The 19,789-nt window shown below is 38.7% G+C and overlaps 2 protein-coding genes across 2 annotated transcripts in view; both read right to left on the bottom strand.

Moving 5' to 3' along the window:
* The window catches only part of p3h2 (prolyl 3-hydroxylase 2), a 55,082-nt gene extending 42,251 nt beyond the window's left edge, over positions 1-12,831 (bottom strand). Inside the window, exon 1 of the mRNA XM_028443480.1 lies at positions 12,299-12,831. Within this exon, the coding sequence (XP_028299281.1) occupies positions 12,299-12,715 (417 nt within the window). The 5' untranslated portion in view covers positions 12,716-12,831. The remainder of the gene's footprint in view (positions 1-12,298) is intronic.
* Positions 12,832-15,713: 2,882 nt separating this feature from the next.
* On the bottom strand, positions 15,714-19,518 carry LOC114461433 (claudin-19-like). Its single transcript, XM_028443484.1, has 5 exons — positions 19,395-19,518; positions 19,069-19,296; positions 18,084-18,248; positions 16,376-16,466; positions 15,714-16,293 (listed from the first exon to the last, which is right to left on the bottom strand). Exons 2-5 carry the CDS (start codon positions 19,265-19,267, stop codon positions 16,131-16,133), a joined length of 618 nt encoding a protein of 205 aa, XP_028299285.1. The 5' UTR covers positions 19,268-19,296; positions 19,395-19,518; the 3' UTR covers positions 15,714-16,130.
* Between the last annotated feature and the right edge of the window lie 271 nt (positions 19,519-19,789).

Raw genomic sequence — 19,789 nt, 5'->3', positions numbered from 1 at the left:
CATTGATGAGAAGTACACATGCTTCTGCTGAGTAGCTGTAGCGTAAAGACGACATGTTAGATTTACTGCAACAGCAATAAACCACAGAAAAAAAACACTTACCTCATCATTCTGGATGATAGAGGTGTGATTATTATAACAGGATGACACTTTGAACTGCTAAATACAGGACAATATAACAGATTATCCACTTGGCTTAAGTTGATGTAAACAATGAACTAAGAATTCATGCGTCGAAAAGAAATCCACCCAATATCATCAACTTTGTATTACTATTCATTAGGTGCATGTATACAAACATTACAAAACTAAAACAATTGCATTAGTCTAGTTAAGATAAATGTATGTAAGAAATTATACACGCACTTCTTCAAGTATTGAACATGAGCTTAAAAAAAAAAATAAATAAATAACATTACGCTGACTGAGCTTTAACAACCTCTGATTGCTTTTGCTGCTCGGACCCAATATCATGTATAGATAGAAATGACATATATGTTAATAACAAACATTTTAATAGAAATATTAACAATTTTTTTGTGAGGAAAAAATTAAAAATAATAAATAAAAACCCCATAATTAAACAAAAATAGAGTAAGATACAATTAAAAGGAAGATATAAATTGTACTGTGAGGAAACAGAATACATACTAATAAAAAAAGAAAACTAATTAAACCAAAATGTATGTCAAAAATAAAACTGTAATTTAAAAATAATGGGGTTATATAAGTTGTAGTGACATGGATTATTCTGACTGCTCCTTTTTAATTATTCATGTCATACAAAGATGTCTGAGAACAGCATTGTTACTCAATTCCCCCTCAGGGATCAATGGATTACTGAATCTGAGCAGGCTTATTGATTAAGTTTTGATCAACTTAATTTAAATTAACCTACTTTAAATTATCCAGAACATCTTTCTCCACGGATATTCTGTAGTTCTGATTAGATGTTTAAACGCTCTGAGCAAGTAAAACTGACTAAAGCTGCTGCTGTTCTCACAGAGCGCAGCAGCGCTACACGAGAAACGGACAGAGTTTTACAGACACAGTAAAGTTAAGCGGGCACTGGTCAGCTCTGATTTAGGAGTCAGGGTTGATTTGTGTAGTTTTTTTTGCCAGTTTAGACGGTGGTTTAGTTGATGTTTGATTCTGTGATTCTGTTAACGTGGATAACGTGGATTTTATAAGGCCCTAGTGTAGTTAGCGCACTCAGAGACTTGCTGCAGCGCATACAAGTGTGTGTCCTGTAACCATCTCTGATTGGAAGGCGGTTCTCTGCAATTCTGATTGGCGAACATATATATCACTCAAACGATCAGAATCAGAAAGTACAACTAGTACAAGGAATTTAACACGGTAGTTGGAACAAAAAACACATCAACACACCAGGGCCCCATTTGCGGAGATGGAAGAAGTAAGTTTAAACTCCAGCATCTGAGGTTAGGTTACTGCAATAGTGAAAACATCAAAAATAAATGCGATTAAGGTTCATTGTTCAGCATTACTTCCCTTTTTGAATTTTTCTGAAATATTTCTTAATGTTAACATTACTCTACAAAGCTCTTCCGCAAGGTGACATCACAGATGTTTGCATTATTCATGGGAGCTGGACTTCCAAATATGGATTTTAACTTTTCCAGCAGAAAACATGCAAACATTAACACTATAGTAATGTAAAATCACACCTGAATATGAAATGTTTGTTTCGGCAAATAACCAAACCACACATTGGGCTATATTGAGAGTAAATTACTTCTTATTATCTTGAAAATGACCAATCGGGAATCTAAATATGCTACTGTATTGGTTTCACTAATATTAATTTCACTGATAATGTTTCGTAGCTGTAATTGGCTAAGCACAGCAGGCTAAAGAAGAAAATGTATTGCTGCTCTTTTGCTAGTTTAAATGTGACCAATGAAGTCACTCTATTGTGACTAATTTATCACAACTGTATTACTACTATCCCCCTTAAAGTGAACAAAAAGTCTGATCCAGAATTCCCAATTCTGACCTTTTAGGGTGTGTTAATCATTAATTTAATAAATACAATAACTGATTACAGCCATATGCTACACAGACTAACCTTGTAATGCAGAATAATAATAATTTATATTGATGTTCAAAATCCTTGGACTTGTGTAATTCCTCATGTGTCTGATTTTGGCAGATGGAGCAGCTTAGCTAATCTTTGAAACAGGAGCTGGGCCAGCGAGAGATGAAGTAAAACTTTAACACTATGCAGATGATAGATGATGGCTTGCTGCTGCTGCTGCTTGTGGATCTCCTTGGTTTAAAGTCTTTTGAGGACACATGGTTCCAACCTGACTATTCTTCCTCTACATGAACGTACTGTCTTCAGGCCAGGAGATATGAGTAATAAAATGAGTAACAGAGGGACACAACAACCAAGAGATCATTTAAATGTCAGGTAACAGCTGACAATAAACCATGTGAGAGAGAGAAACGGGATGTGGAAATTCATGATCTCATTGTCGACAAAGCATAATCCCATTCTCTGACACTGCTTAACATTTTGCATTAAATGCAAAAGATCTTAACCAGATGCTGAGGTTGAGGTCAGGTGTCAGTCAGGGTCCGGGTCAACTTTCTCCTGTGTTTTAAACATGCACAACACCGTCTACAAGGAAAAATGTTTTTAATCATATATGTAACAACCTTTTACAAGACTTATGGAAAACTACACTTGTATAAAATATAAACGCAATGACAAAACAACCTGACTTTGATGGCCTCTCAACTCTTAAATGCTTTAAGTCAGGGATTCTCAACTGGTGGGACGCGGACCTGTTCTGAGTGGGTCGCGGACAGCTGGTCAAAATTAAATAAATGCTTATTGTCTCTCATGTTGTATTTTATTTTGAAAGAAACTTTTCTTTTGACTGGCATGCTGTGAAATGCATGTTACCCAGGAAAATATATAGATTTATGTTTTAAAAAATATTATAGATGTGTTTTCAAAAGCTATTTTTGAAAAACAAAATTTTGTTGGTTGAATTCTAAAAAAAAAAAAAAAAAAAGTGGGTCGCGATTTAATGTCCGTGGCAAAATGTGGGTCCCAGGGTGAGACCAGTTGAGAACAACTGCTTTAAGTAAAATGCTTTAACACAGATTAACAGTGCCACAAAAGCTCACGTTTAGTACAAAGTCATCGTGTGAGGCAATGCTCTGCAGGTGGACGACAGCAAAGCCAGGCTGGATAAACAACCAACACTTCTAATTGAATTATACAGGAAACAGTTGTGGGGTCAAAAAGGCAAGCGTGCTGACCAGAGAATATCAATGATCCTCGTCTGTGAGAGTTCACCTAATTCATTTAATTAATTTCTTACAGTGGTCAGCATTTTTATTTTTACTTTTAAAGCAAATGAAAATTGATCTATGAAAAAGTTGAACTCACTGAGATGGTTATTTTTGTATTTAGTATTTAATTTAAAAAAAATTGCATTGATGAAGCTAAATACCAGTGTGTTGTATTGAAGCAGTTTCAGTGGTGTTCATATGATTTTCTGTAACTTCACACACTTCTCTTATTGAGCTGCAGCTACATTACTCAAGGACCATGACTCCAGATCACTTTTTTTTTTTTTAATGTCAACAGAGCTTTGTCAAGAGAGAGAAGACTCAGTGTTTGGCTCCTTTTCAACAAAAAAAAGTAATAACATCAGTGAACGTTCAGTTACCTTGGTCTGTGTGGATGCAGTAGAAATCTGCATACGATCACGTCGAGCCACCACAGAAGTGCTTCAGCAAGTGGAAAAATAGCTCAACAGAGAAATGACCTCGCTGTGGTTAGAGCATGTAGACCCCTACTATTTAGACATCAGCCTACCAAATACCACAAACCTAGAGTAAAAAGGTTTAAATTTAACTTTACCTTAACAGAGCACCTTTTGTATAGTGCTTAAAGAAGATTTACAGTTAAAATAAACTGAAAAGATCATTAAAGGGTCCATGTTAGGCTAAATCATCTTTTCTGTGCTTTAAACGTCAAAGTGTTTTTTGGGCTTCGTACACGTCCAAAGTGTTTTTTTCATTTATTCCCTCAATCGTTAGTTTAATGACGAATTTGACGCGGCACTGACCTGGAGAAGCCACGCCTCCAGGAAGCTCTCTGCTGTGACTGACATGTAAACACACACGCCCATGAAGGTGAGCATTTCAGCATCCTTCGCACAGTGCTATGTATGTATTTTCTACAATCTATGTATGCACCGGTGAATGCCCCGCCCCCACGCTCTGTCTCGTGTTTATAAAGCAGCATGAGCTCGGCTGCGGAGTGGGTGGGAGGAGGGCGGGCCGTCCTCTGGCCCTACATCACTGTGCGGGAAGAAGGAAGTCAGCGTCCCATCTATAGACACGCCCACTCATGAATATGCAGAAGTAGACCACAAATCAGCCCGTTTGTGTAGAGTTTCTCAGAAAGTGACTTTTCAGAGGCTAAAACTGTGGAAAAAAGGTGAGTCTGGGAAAATAAACCTCAAATACTATGTTTTTGTGGTTCTTAGAACAAATGGAGATGGGTGAAAAATAGCATGATATGGGACCTTTAAAAGTACTTTTATACTTTAGGTTAATAAAAGCTGCCCTCCCAGCTACATATCCCACTGTGATAAGACTATGTCCAGGTAAGGGTTCACAGACACAGACAGGTTTGCAGGTTTTGTTAGAATTTATTACCTGGTAGCCTATAGATAGATCAGTTCAACTAGCTCAACTAGCCACTTGCACTATACCAGTGATTAATAACCCATAGTCACTCCCTGAATCTCCACCCTGATCTTATCTTCCTGCTAACACATGCCCCCATCACACCCACAATTGTGAAAAATGGAATGATATTTTTTTCAATTAATCAAAAGCTTGATTGTTTTCAACCTCTCAGTAGCACATTTTCAGGCAAGTTTGAAGTACTGTTTGCCATTGGACACACTAACAAACACCAGCGCTTTACAAAGTCAGCACCCAGCCAAGTCTGCCTGTTCCCCACAACCTACTGCCATTTAATCCTGCTCACAAGCATGAAAGTGTTCTCAGCTGTACATTATCAGCTGCTTTCTGCTAGCTTTTTCCCCATCCGTCACAGTTTGATGTTAATCAAGGCAAGATCAATAAAGGTGCCAGAGGTTGCTTCCACATTCCTATGTTGTGTTATCCAGCCATGCAGAAGACCTTTGGCACAGATAAGTGCAACAATGTCTGATTGTGTGAGCAAAGCTTAGCACTGCCCTCTAGGCTATGCTGGTCTGAGGAGAAAATGAATGCCATTGCCATTGGCCTGACATTTTAAAACACAAATTAACTCTCGTTTCTTACCTCACTAACAAGTGACAACACTGGATACTACTGTTGTCCCCATTCCATGTGTCCAACATGTAAAGAAATACAATCACAGGCAAACATCTTCATCTCTACAGTCAATTAAAACTAATAATAATTACGGTTTTAGATGAGTAGACGAACAAAACCTTTTCCCACTCAGGATCAACATCAAAACAGAAGAACCAAGATTAACTCAGCCCTCTGGCTCTGAGAGAGCATTGATCATCACAGAGACAATACTTTTGCATATTATTTTCCAATGGAACGACACATCATCAGCAGTGTCAAACTAAACCGTTCCACAACTGTCTAATCCAGCTCACGTTCCTCATTAGTGGATGAATATCCAACGCTTGCTGAATTCTGCTTCACAATGACAGGAAGAGCAGACAATGAAGGTCGCTGTATATGTTTGGGCAACACAAGCCAGTTATCCTTTTTCTCTTTCATCAAGACTCAATCACTTTCCTAATCACAGAAATGAGGAACAATTGCCAGAAACGCACACCAATTAAATGGTGTTAAAGATGTTTGCCTACTTGAGCTGTTACAAAGACAAACACAAACCATTGAGTTTTTATTATTAGCAGAAGACAACAACATCATCTGTGGTTCCTATCCGACAAAAAAACACATAGGCTTCACAAATAGGAAATCTGCTTTCCATTCAAATATTTGATATTAGTCTATTACAGAAACTTCTGCCCACAGTTAGGCCCTTATTGTGTCAATTTCCTATCCTTTTACTAAAACTATAATTCTGTCAAACATTCACAAAGAAGTAAGATACATTTATTTAACATCTGTGGCAACAATGATTGCTCTGAAACTATGGGTCATAATACTCTATGAGGCCAACACACACAATATTAAAACAGCATGTAAAAAGCTGTGTCTACTTATTGTGGTTCATAAATAATAGAGTTCAAAGGTACAAAGCAGTTTCTGTAACAAACATTGAAAATGATTGAAATGGGGGGTTTGGATCAGATTAAGGGAAATAAAACCACACTTACTTCATCTTAGGACTCCTACAGATAATCAAGTGTTTTAGTAGCTTTTTCATTGAAAACGGGATAACCACATAACTCACATTTTTAAAAATTAAACTGTACGTCATCTCTTTGTTCTGATAAATTCTCTGACAGGGATTTACTCACAATCCATCGATCTTCTACTGCTTAGCCGGGGTCAGGTTGCTGGGGCAGCATCCTTAGTAGACAGGCCCCGACTTCCCTCTTCCTGGCTACATCATCCAGCTCTTCTCAGAGGATCCCGAGTTGTTCCCAGACCGGCGGAGAGACACAGTCTCCCCAGCGTCTCCTTGGCCTTCCTCGGGGTCTCCTACTGGTGGGACGTTCCCTGAAGAACCTCACCAGAGGCTTCCATGAGGCATCCTAATCTGGTGCCTGAGCCACCTCATCTGGCTGTTATAAACGCGGAGGAGCAGCGGCTCTACCCCGGTGGACTGAGCTTCTCACCCTATCTCTAAGGGAGAGCCCAGCCACCCTAAGGAATAAGCTCATTTTGGCCGCTTGTACCCGTGATCTTGTCTTTGCGGTCATGACCCAAAGCTGTCCCCGATGTCCACGCAACATTGCATAGTCGTGTCAACATTGACAGCCCAACAATATCCAGGGCCTTGAAGAACTCTGGGCGGATTTCATCCACTGCTGGGGTCCTGCCACAGAGGAGCTTTTTAACCATCTTGACAACCTCAGCCCCAGAGATAGGAGAGTCCACTCCTGGGTCCTCCCTAGGCTCTGCTCCCTCACCGGAAATGTCACAAACAAACTGCCACTCGAAGGTTTGTTATTGAATCAATCAATAACGATGGGTTTGTTGACTTAGGGCTCTACACTAACTTTTCCAGAGGTGGCACTAGTGCACAGAATTTGGTTGCACCGTTTTTTCCTTTTATTTTCTTTAGCGCGGGGGGTGTACAGCATAGCCATGCATGCTGATGAATAGTAGACTTAACTGGCCTACCGTAGTTATGTACGAAGTAAAGATTGACAATGTCTCGAGATATGCTGTATTTGCTAACCGTTTTCAGGTTTCAGTGTCAATATTAAGTTTTTCTGCAACAAGCAGTGGCTGAAATAACAGGTAATTTCTTTTATATTATTTTAAAAGAACACAAAACAAAAAAAAAAAAAATGTAAATAATAGCAAAGCATATCAACATTATTTTGCAGAAATGCTGCACTTGAATTAACTTGACAGTAGCATAACCAACTTACTCTAGCATCTGCTTTGCTTCACCCCATGGAATTCAATTCAGAGGGGCGAGGTCTTATAGTGTGGTCTCCTAACCCCCTTCCCCTGGTCTGAGAGAACCACATCTGAAAATCTGGCCTGGCATCATAGTCCATCAGTTCTGGCTCCTCGATGTTGATTCTGATAAACGTGTACGCTCAATTGCTGCGCTCGGCACGTTCATCCTTTTTGCTGCTTCCCTCAATGTGAGCGCGCACTCAGTGAAGGGCTCATTATGCCTGGCTCCGTTCGCGGACCACGCACTTTTCAAAGGAGCGCATTGGTGTTTATAATCGGTTCATTCACCGTTGCATTACCTGCAGCGTGGAGCAAGAGAGAGAGAGCGCACGAGAGAGAGAGAAGTGCACTCTGTGGGACGTGACAAAGCGCTCAGCCGCGCTGTCCAAAATAAGGTTATCCTACGCACTCGCACGGATGCGACCAGATTAAATTTTCACTTGCACAAACACTGAAGAAATAGTTGCATATGCGACCAATTTGGTCGCAGTGTCGAGCCCTGTGACTTGAACTTTGTAAAAGTTTCGCGGAATCTGTTGAAACATCTGGAGTTCCCTTGGAAGAAATCAAAAATGATGCCAAAGCTGAAAATGATTTACCATAATTTTTGTGTTTCTTCACCAGACAAGACAGTGATTCACTTGACATCATTTTTGTCCTGCGTTCTTTATCGTGTCCCCCATGATAAGCGATCACTTAGATTTTGGCTATATTCTGGGGTTTCTGTGGACAGTCACATCAACATCTGCCATTGTTTTGTCAACAACTTTCAATCCATGAAAACACCACAAACGTCACTTTGGCTGTGTTTATAGGGTCACACTGGCATTAATAGTGGATGAAAACAACTTTTGGATGACAACGGTTAAAGTTTAAAAAATGTGACTAAGCAGCTTTAATTACATTGTCATTGTTATTTGTGAAGATTTAACTGCGCTGCTTCTCACTAGAAGATTGTGGGTTTGATTCCATTCAAGCATTGGAATTTTAAAGCAGACCTTGCATGGAAAATGGAATTGTTTACGAGTTCTTTCCAAGAACCATGGTTTCCTCCAAAAGCCTGAAAACATAAATGTTATGTCCAACCTACGACACTCTCTTCATGTCTTATAAATGGCATGCCTCTGGGTGTTGGCCCAATGGTAGTCCGAGGTCAGCTGAGATGACCGTGCTGAAGATGATAAGCAGGCGTAGAGGAGGTGTGAAAAACAAATCCTTTCCTTTTTATAATGACAGTTCAAAACCTTACATTCCTGCATATGAGGAGTTGGAGCCAATTACAGAGTAGGTTTGACTGATTTAGCCACCAAAGACCAAATAAGTTTCCCTTTAACACTTGCAAAAGGCGATGTGCCTTTCATTTTTAGAAAAGCAAACGAACAACAGGAAAACAAAATATTTGCACAGCTAAACGTAGGGCGAGCTGAGGACACACACAACTGCCTGAGTGAAGAAAACAGTAGGTGTCTGTGGAGCGTCCTCTCAAACGTCCAATGGCAGCATTGTGCCAAACACCATCAGGATGATGAGGGCGTGTGACGTGGGAATGTTAAATACTGCCGGAATGTTATTTATTTTTATAAATTTCACCATGTACACCACCACACATGGAGGGGGGGGCGGGGGTTGCATGTACACATACTTACTGATTTACAAATCCACATGAACACACTGACAGAACCGTTTTACACAACTTGGATTGGCCTGTCAATATATTTTCTGGGCAACTGTCAACTAAATATCTGTTTAAACCTTCAAATGAGCTTTTCTTTCCATCTGATAGGAAGCGCATTTTTCCTCCAAGCAGATGTTATTAACATCCCCAAGTCTGTTGACAGATGTTCAGACTGGATAAACATCTGAGATCTAAGTCATATGTATGCTCATGTCTAGACAGAAGAGTGTGTCTTTATGACCGTGATAGTAGGACTTGCTGAGTCAGAGAAAAATGAAGGACATTTTTGCTCCCAGACAGCAACAAGACTACCGTAATCAGTTCCTACCACTTCTGAGCAGAGGAAGCTGTGTCATCATTCAGGCATATAGAGCTCTGAGCCCAGCTGTGAGAAGATGTTCCCAGTTTCCCACGAAGTACTTTAAATAGCCTATCAAAAGATTATTTATCACAATAGGTTTTATTGGATTAGACGGAGGTAATATTCAATGTTCTGTATTTATGTTGTAACCATTTTGTTCTTTTCAATCCAGCATTATTTATAAAGCCCTTGAATGGTACCAATGTGCTTTACATAATATTAAATAGTTTTTCAAGAACATAGTAAGATATATATATATAAAATTATTACTTATACAACTAATTTAGAAAGAAAAAACAATACGGAATCAAAATATATGAAAAAAGTGTAATGAAAAGACCAAATCTACTGATACATAAAGTACATTACACAGTGTCAAAGTACACAGATGAAAAACATGTTCCGGTTTCCTAAAGCAGACATGAGCTTACTGCCATGTGGCGATACATAAATAAGTATAGTTACAACCGCAGACTTCTTTCTGTATGTTGAACAAACCTTTGCGAGAGTTCACTCTTTCTTGTGGGTAAATTACACAGGCAAACACCAATCTAAAGTAATCTTAGATTCTATATAGAATAATCTCTTTAGAAATTCTATCATAAAATATTCCCTGAGTTACCCGTCAAGTGTAATTCCTCCCAGAGGACAAATCTAACATAGTGATTAAGTACACACAGTCAGAAAAGTAACTATTACACCACATTTCCAGCTCTCCGATCATATATTATTTCCCTTGGGTGCTTCCCACAGAGTACACTCTTTAAATCCATGTCCTCGACATCAGCAAAAATACCAATAGTTAATCAGGCTAGATTTTAAAATAGAAATTGTTTATGAAGCTCTCACTGTTTTTTTACTCAAATGTTTTTCTTATTTTCAATATCAAGAATTAGTCCATGGGAAAGTAGTAGGTGTCCCATCCAGAGGAAAGCACCTGGTGTACCATCGTGTATCAGTATAATAAAACCATCTACTCCCTAAAGCCTCCGATTTTCCTGCTGCATAAATTTGTGAATGGATTTGGTCCAGATTTCAGAATCTATCAGTGAGATGTTAGTCAGGTATGCACCCAGCAGGTCTCTCAGATCTATGGACACAGGTCAGATAGTGGAGCCCAGAGTTCCCAGTAAACATGGTGATGCTGCAAAGAAATGGAACAAACTCTCAACAGATCTGAAGTCAGCATCCAATGTGAACATTATTAAAACCCAAGTTAAAGACACTCTTTTTCTCCACTGTTTATGACTGAGGGAGATTTTTAAGCATATTATTATTGATTTAAAGTTCTGTTTTACCGCTGATTCTAATGTTCTTATTGATTTTTTAACTGTTAAATGTTTTCTGTTGCACGTTTTAATCATGTAAAGCACTTTGAATTGCCTTGTGTTTGATTCATTCTGATTTCCTAAAAATAAAACATGAGCCATACATGTGGTTTTAAAGAAACAGACCAACAGTCACAAGCTTTTTTCTCCTTCACTCTTATCTGCGTAATCTCAGGGCCGGGCAGTGCAGATTAAGGTATGCAGCAGGTAACACTGAGCAGCAGGCAAGGGTGGACTGGCCATCTGGCATACCGGGCATTGTCCTAGTGGGCCGGTCCGGTCGGTTACGTTTTTTTTTTTTTTTTTTTTGATAAGCAAGTGGAGGCAGACATGGTAACAGGTGGCCAAAAGTGACTAAAATGGGTTAAGAGTGGCCAAAAAATAGGCAAGTAGAGAGGAACCAGGTGGTAAGTAATGGGAAAGGGTAGCTTTAATGATGGGGGAAGAACAGTGGCAAAAACAAAAATGAAAGAAAGAACATTTCGATAAGTGTAACAAAGAACTTGCAAAAATGGACAAAAAATAGGGAAAAATTGACATTTATTAGCAAAAGGAAATAGGTAAAAAGGTAAAAAGGGGTTAAAAAGTGTCCCCCTTTAGGGTTTCTGGGGGAATAAAAATGTTGAGCATCACTAACATAATAACGGCTTCTACATAGTGTCCACTGATAATGTAGTGGGATGAATGCCTGGGCTGAATTATCGTCCCAGTCCAACCCTGGTAACAGGTAACACTGAGTAGCAACAGGTAACACGGAGCAGCAGCAGGTAACACAGAGCAGCAACAGGTAACACAGAGCAGCAACAGAAGGTAACACTGAGTAGCAACAGGTAACACGGAGCAGCAGCAGGTAACACAGAGCAGCAACAGGTAACACAGAGCAGCAACAGAAGGTAACACTGAGTAGCAGCACTAGGTAACACTGAGCAGCAACAAGTAACACTGAGCAGCAACAGGTAACACGGAGCAGTAGCAGCAGGTAACACTGATCAGCAGCAACAGGTAACACTGAGTAGCAGCAACAGGTAACACTGAGCAGCAGCAACAGGTAACACTGAGCAGCAGTAGGTAACACTGATCAGCAGCAACAGGTAACACTGAGTAGCAGCAACAGGTAACACTGAGCAGCAGCAACAGGTAACACTGAGCAGCAGCAGCAGGTAACACTGATCAGCAGCAACAGGTAACACTGAGCAGCAGCAACAGGTAACACTGAGCAGCAGCAACAGGTAACACTGAGCAGCAACAGGTAACACTGAGCAGCAGTAGGTAACACTAATTCCAACAGAGCCCATTGTAGGAGCCTCTTACCTTCTGATAAGCCATCTGTAGGTAGTTGTAGGGGATCCTCCTGTTGAAGTCCTGCACTACATCCTCACTGATTTTATGGAGGGACTGAGGGCCCAGTTTCTCCTCCATACATTCATTCATACAGGCAGCTCGGTGGAGAACCACGTTGAAAAAGCTTAAGTCTGAGAAGCTGCCGTCGAAGGGATGCTGGTCCAGGCACCGGAGCCTACAGCGGACCGTGGTGCTGCGGAGCTCTCCGTGGCTGCTCAGCGCCGCCTCCATGAAGCGAACCACGCGTTCATAGTCACTGGTGGAGAAAGCCCGGACCGCGGTGTCGTACAGCAGGTCGTAGGGCTCCAGGGTCGCGGAGCAGAGCGTCAGCACGGAGGTCAACAGGACCGCGGACCACACCAGGCCCGGGGAGAAGTTTCCATCCATCCTCTGCTTCGGACGGAGCAGCGGTCACTACAAAGGTCTGAGTCTCCGCTCACAGGCCATTTAAACTGTGAGGAGGGAATAGAGAGAGGCTGTAGACCAGCACACATCCTCCTCAGACCCCCTCCGGCTCCTCAGACTCCTCCCTCTCCTTCACGGCCCCGCACTCTCCATCACATTACAGGCTGAACAACACACTCACATCCACTGAATTATGGAGGTCGATTTGTGTCTTTATTATTCAATCCAAAAAATGAAACCATTCAATAGGGGAAAAAAAAAAAAACTTAAATAAAAAACAAAACAATTAAAAAAAAGAAAAAAAAAAGAAAATTCAAAGAAAAGAAGTGTTTGAAAAATAATTTGAGAATTGCTACTCTTATTTTTTTTAATTGAAAAGTTTGTTTTTGATTCAAATAGTTTATTGTTTATTGAAACGTTTCATTTTTTTGATTGTACAAATGTACTACCCATACTTTTAGCACAAATACAAAAAGATGACTTGAATGAAAAAAGGTATCAGTATATATACATGTAAAGTATGTTTGTTTTGCAATGATACAGCATGAATATTATTATTATTATTATTATTATTATTATTATTGTACATTTTTATTTTGTCAAACCCCAAAGCTATGGCTCAAGGACCCCAGTTTGAGAGGTAAAGTAGTTTAACTACGTAAAGAAACGTTGTTTCTGACTTTTAAAACAACTCCTGTTTTGAACAAACTCTTTCCATTCATTGGTGACTGTCTCCCTCTTATGGTCAAAATTCAAATTACCCCAAACTTCAACTCTAAGCTCAAGAGCTAAAAAAAAAAACAATACACTGAAATATTGAAAATGACATCAAGCAGCAGAGCAGCCGAAAATTAATGTGAGATTTCATCTGGAGGCCATAAGTATGCAATAAAATTAGTTATTACTCTTTGTGCTTCAGCTTTTCTATTGCACTGGTGTGGGGGGGGGGATATGTGCTTGAATATATGTATGTACTTCTGATTGTAACCACTAGAGGCCAGTAAAGATCTAAATTGAACCAAAGACACGCTATCATACGTGATAAATTTAGTTTATAATATAAAGTTAGAGAAAGAGAGAGAAAAACTGACTAAAAGCCTGACTCTAAGCAGATAAATGGAGATGTGATAGCTGGTGATTCTTGTAGTGAACCCACATGGTTTTACAAAGTCACTGAAAAAAAAAAAAAAACAACTTGAATTTGTAAATCAGAAATTAGACACTTTCACCTCAGGTTTACAGACAACAATATGTCGTGAAAATATTCAATAGGAAAGTTTTTTTGTATAAAGTTTTAAATATTTAATTAACATTTCATTCCAATGTTGAGCATCAGCTGACCTAAAAAACTTTTTTTAAAACACATTTTTACAGTAGGAGGCACAACATTTATTTTTTGGAACTGAAATTATTTCCTTCAACAATGTTTTGAAATAACAAAAAAAAAAAAAAAAAAGTAATCTCTTAATCTACTCTATACACAGCCTCTTATCCAGGGACGGACAACTCTATCACAGTGGGGGCCACAAAAAAATGTGATCGTATCTGAATCGAGGGCCACATTATCAACATTCAAGACATGTCAGCTTTTAGAATAAAGACCAATCAGAGTATTAATACAGGAGAAAAATACTTTTGTCTTTTTTGGTTGTTTGTCATTATGAGTGTTTTTGTTATTGTATTTGGCAATTGAAAACTTTGTTCTCGTTGCAGTTCTTATTATTTTTCTTCCGCAACTCCTTTGTCTTGGAACTCCTCCTAGGCTATTAATGCATCACTAATGACACGTATGTCATCTCATAAGGGCAATGTCAAGGATGTGCAGTCCACCTTTTTTGGATTTCAAGGTCAAGGTTGCTCCAAGTGTCAAAAAACAAAATTTTCCATATCTCTACAAGTGTTTATCGTAAAAGTTCGATGCTTACCTTTATGAAAAGCTTATCTTATGTGGAGTATTTTATTTACTTGGGCCGTAGCTGTAGGACCTACTAGTAAAAAGATCGGTAGAGGTCAAAGTTGACGTCACAATAAAACAAAAAAAAATTACTTTTTTCCCTATAACTTGGCCACAAATTGAGATACAGTGCTCAGACTGGTACCATTAAACAACATTTTCTTTTCAATGTGTGTACCCTACCTTTGCTCAAGGTCATATTTAAGGTCAAGGTCACTCATCTGTTTTTCCTGCATTATTACTTTCAATTTACATAGTAAAAAGAACAAACTTGTCAACAAATCCAGACACAGGTTGTCATTTTTGCTGTTTTTTTCAATTGCAAATACGCATTCACCTTGCGAATACAGTTCTGGCCTAGTTTTTTGTGTTCTTGTTGGAATTTTGGTCATTTTCTGCATTTTCACTGTTGATTTGTGCATTTTTGGGGTAGCTCTCTGTATTTTTGTTGTTGTTTTCTGTATTTTCCTGTCATTTTGTTGACAGCTTGTGTGTCTTTGGAGCTATTCTGTAATTTGTTGAAGTTTTCGTAATCATTTTCTTTGTTTAAGTGGTCGCTGTGTCTGTCTTTTGTGTTATTTTGAATTTAAATCTTTGGGGATTTGCTTTGATGGGGCGCCACATGTGGCCCCCAGGTTGCCAATTGCCCATGTCTGCGCTTAGCCATCATCAGGAAGGCTAGATTAGAATCAATGTCTGAGACACAGTGTCTGTCTCGTGAGCAATCGTCTACTTCCGCTCTGCACAACAGGGACACACAGAATGAAAATGTTTATTCCAACTCACAGGACTTGTTTTTGTGTTCTGTGTTTGTCTCTGAATTTTCAGTGCACAATTATTCCTGTGTTATTTATTTCTTCTATAGGTTGATTTTATATTAGATGCAAAAATAGAAGAAGAAAAAAGTTTCACAATGTTTTTTGTTTTTTTTATGTCCTTCTGGTTGCGTGTTCGTGCACTGATCAAAGTCTCATCAGCAGACAGGATGTTTAACAGATCCTTCGCTGTGTGTTTTGTTTCCTTTCTTTTTTTTTTTGTCTTTTTCCAACACAAATGTTTGGCCTTACTGTGATGTGTTTAACTGTCCAGCTTTCAATTACTTATATCTGGGTGATCTACAGAGTAACCATTTCATGTGCGCAATGTAAAAATAGTGAACTTCATGGCTTCCTACACATTCAAATAGCATTCACACTATGTATGAATTTAAAAAACAACAACAAAAATGTTGTTTTTATTACAGCAACTTTAGTGAGTTCTTCACATCCTTGAAACACATGATCAACTTTTTCACATCAAACCACAGCGGTGCCACTGTGCACCTATAAACACAAGCATGAGTTAAATATTTGAGTGTTTCTCTGCTCCAAACACTAGAGACACTGTCATAGGATTCCCTCAGATGGAGGTTTCGTCCCTCTTCAGGTTTTCCTGGTACCTCCATTAGACGTAGTTGGATTTGTTGTTGTTGGAGGGGATCCGGCTTGAGGTTATTGACTGGGATGCTTTGGGCCGCCAGCATTTCCAGCAGGTGAAGAAAGCCCCTCCAGCCGCAGTGAGGAGACCCCCAGCCCAGCTCACAAACACTGCCTTACCAAAGTCGTAGCTGATGAGACAAACACAAGTGCACACATGGTTATTAGCGTCATATAGTAGTCCATGCACATGGCTACCATTGAGCACCTTACCCATGTAGATGATGATGATGGTGATGTGAGTCATGAAAGATCTTTACAATCTTACTAACATACCAAGAGGTGACGGCAATGGTCAAGCAACCTGGGAAAAAAAAGTCACATCCCTGTTTATTTATGGTCACTGAACTCTTAAGAGAACTGATGACAACAGCTTTTTTTTAATAATTGTTTTCCTGATTGACTTCCTCATACAAGTGTAAAAGCATTAAGATTAAAAGGCTTTAATACAAGAGAACATAGTTATTCAGAAATTGAAATATATATCAATATATAATATATCTTTAGTTGTTTGTTTTCTTTAAGAAGATAAACGGATCAAAACAGATGCATTAAGGCAGGAGTGTATAACCCAAATGTGCCCTTGTTTTCACTTCTACGCAAAACTTATGTATAGAGTACGTAAGGCACCCAAGCAATAGATGACAGATATCAGTCCCTGCAGTACATTTACTTCAAAATTCCTTGATTTTGTTAACAACTTGTGCAAGAAATTGCAGTATTTTAGAAGAAATTAGAGTTCTTTCAAAAATGACTGCTGTCATGTGATATAGGCATGGGAAAATAGTGAGCCCATGTAAATATTGTAGAATTTCATTGAATTTGAAGGGACTGAAGTAATCATTTGGTAATTTATTGCACAATGACTCATGTTTTCTCTGTCACTTTTTCCTGCGGGCCACAATTGATGCTCTAAAGGACCGGATCTGGCTCCTTGAGTTTGACACGTGTGCCTTAAGGAGTCCAGATGCTGGACCCCGCCTTGCACCATCAGTCAGGTGAGATAAGTTCCATAGGAACTATTAATCTTATGAAAAATTATAGGTCAGAAATACAAAGCAGAATAGTGTCATACACATTTAATATAATGACATGTAAGCCTTTTGGGATCTGCTGTCACTTAGGGCCTATGTTACGAATCTAGATAATTATATCCTGGATTAATCTCCATTACCGGGCTTCACTTAACCAAACATTCCCTGTCAGAGTTAAGGTGAGATTATGAACGAAGAATCAGTTTTACTTTCTCTTCTCTTTTTAACTTGTCTGTGGCTCTGATGCTGCATTCATACAGACCAGCCTACATCATAAGGTGGAATATATTTATATCATATGTTATATTATCTACAGGAATGAGGCTCTTTGCATCACCACAGAATACATGAATTAATTAATTAAATTATTGGTGTGAAAGCGCTGGATGCACGCAGGCTTTATCAGCTGATTTATTGATTTTACTTTATCAGTTCATCAGATATAAATCTGTTTCCTATGTAGGCAAATGAAAGGATTGCATCAATGTCTAAATATTCTCTCTCTCTCGTCAGCTGTCAGACCAGATCCACACAGAGACGTGTTCACACATCACTTTTTATTGGACAGCTCGTTTTCTAAGAGATCCGATTTGTCAAGAGGTGGGACTTTAGCACTCACTCAGATCCTTGCATGCTCGCGAGCAGGCTAGTCGTTCAGCATAAGTTTCCATGGTGATTTAGCTCCGAAAGATGTTAGCGAGCTTCGTAGTCAAGCACACACTGATTTAATCCCAGAGGTTAGTGAGATAAGAGGTAATCTAGATTTGGAACATGAAGTAGCAATCCTATATCAACCAGTGAACCGTCAGTCTGCAATTTGTCTTTTTCACATGAACTGAAGGTGAGGAAACAAACTCAGCAAAGTTGAATCCTGTGCTTCGACTCACCTGAAGCTATGAACATGATCCCCCCTATCATAGCTGTAGTAGACTTGCCCTTGTTCATGCCATCCATGAAGCGAGTGCACTTCATTCCCACTGTGGAGACCAGCAGTGCCAAACCAGACATGAAGAGACTGAGCAGTAACACTCCCCTGGTGACCTGCACCTCAACTGAAGAACACACAAATACACTGATCATCCATGATGATGATGCATGCAAAAAGGTATATATATTTACAATTACAAACACACAAACAAAAATGACATGTATAAACAAACAAAAAATACAAAATTCTTTCAATAAATATACTGTATACAATTATGTATACAAACAAACAAAAATATAAACAAGTCCTACAATAAATGTATAAAATTATATATAAACAGACAAAATCATAAAAATGCTTACAAATAATATACAAAATTATAGATATAAACAAATTAATATGTAAAAAATTCTTACAATAAATATATAAAATGGTATATATAAACAAACAAAAATATAAACAATTCTTACTATATATATATAAATTACAAACACATAAACAAAGCAAAAATATAACAATTCTTAAAATGAATATATAAAATTACATGTATAAACAAACAAAAAATACAAAATTCTTACAATCAATATACCGTATACAATTATATATACAAACAAACAAAAATACAAACAATTCCTACAATAAATGTATAAAATGTATATCTAAATAGACAAAAATATAAAAATGCTTACAAATAGTATACAAAATTATAGATATAAACAAATTAATATATATAAAAATTCTTACAATAAATATATAAAATTATTTATAAACAAACAAAAATGAAATAAAATAAATGTCCTCCTCACAAGGGCTCATACAGAAATCAGATGTGATCAGAGGTGACCTATGTGTAGTCCTAATAATAGGATCTTATGACCAGAGGAAAGTATCTTAAGAAGTGAGGTCTGGTTTTAAAGGGCACAGATGCGATAATAAAAACCTACTGGACAGTTCGAGCAGAGACTTGTGGAGTTCACAGGTGGTTGTGTCGTGACCGCTGCAGGTCATCCACAGGCCTTCGTAGATCTCATGTTTTCCCTCTTCTTGCTTCTTCCACTCCACCATGAGGGTGGCAGCGATGGTGACAGCGACCCCGCACAGTGACAGGAAGAAGCCGACGAGCTGCAGCCCGGAGCTGGCCATCGTGTCCGCACTGGACCGCACGGAGGAGACTGGTTCACAGAAGCAAATGTGATGTTTACAAAGTGTGTAGAACAGATTAAAAGAAATTAAAAAAGAAAAGAAAGAAAATCCCTAAAATGTGACATACATAGTGGATTTGAAGCGTTGGTTCTTCTCGTTGCAGTCCGTTATGTGTGCGCGCAGAGTGCGCCTCTATTTAAGGCGCAGAGCGCATGACGCAGGAGGCTCTCCATCTCCATCTCCAGCTGCAGGATGATGGGAAGCACTCCTCAGGAAGCTTCATCAGCTCAATCAACTGATGGTTACACGAAAATAAATCCAAAGTACACTGAGAAAATATGAAACATTCTTCTATATATAATCAGGGCTTTTTTATTTATTTTTGGAGATTACATTTCGGGAGCCCCTAATGCAACTCTGAGGAGAAAAACAACATCATTTTCTGACAGTTTGTTTAACTTTAAGATGAAAATAACTACAGAAAATCTTCTTTTAAAGATGCAATTACAGACAATGCATCAA

Source organism: Gouania willdenowi, chromosome 4, assembly GCF_900634775.1.
Source record: "Gouania willdenowi chromosome 4, fGouWil2.1, whole genome shotgun sequence".
Lineage (NCBI taxonomy): Eukaryota > Metazoa > Chordata > Actinopteri > Blenniiformes > Gobiesocidae > Gouania > Gouania willdenowi.
The sequence above is the reverse complement of the archived record's forward strand: the minus strand, read 5'-3'. Positions and strand labels throughout refer to the sequence as shown.

Coding starts and splice junctions, on each gene's coding strand:
- LOC114461433 (XM_028443484.1), bottom strand. CDS start 19,267: ATGGCCAGCTCCGGGCTGCAGCTCGTCGGCTTCTTCCTGTCACTGTGC. Junction 18,249..19,068: donor GTCTCTGCTCGAACTGTCCA/GTAGGTTTTTAT, acceptor TGTGTTCTTCAG/TTGAGGTGCAGGTCACCAGG. Junction 16,467..18,083: donor GATCATGTTCATAGCTTCAG/GTGAGTCGAAGC, acceptor TTTTTTTCCCAG/GTTGCTTGACCATTGCCGTC.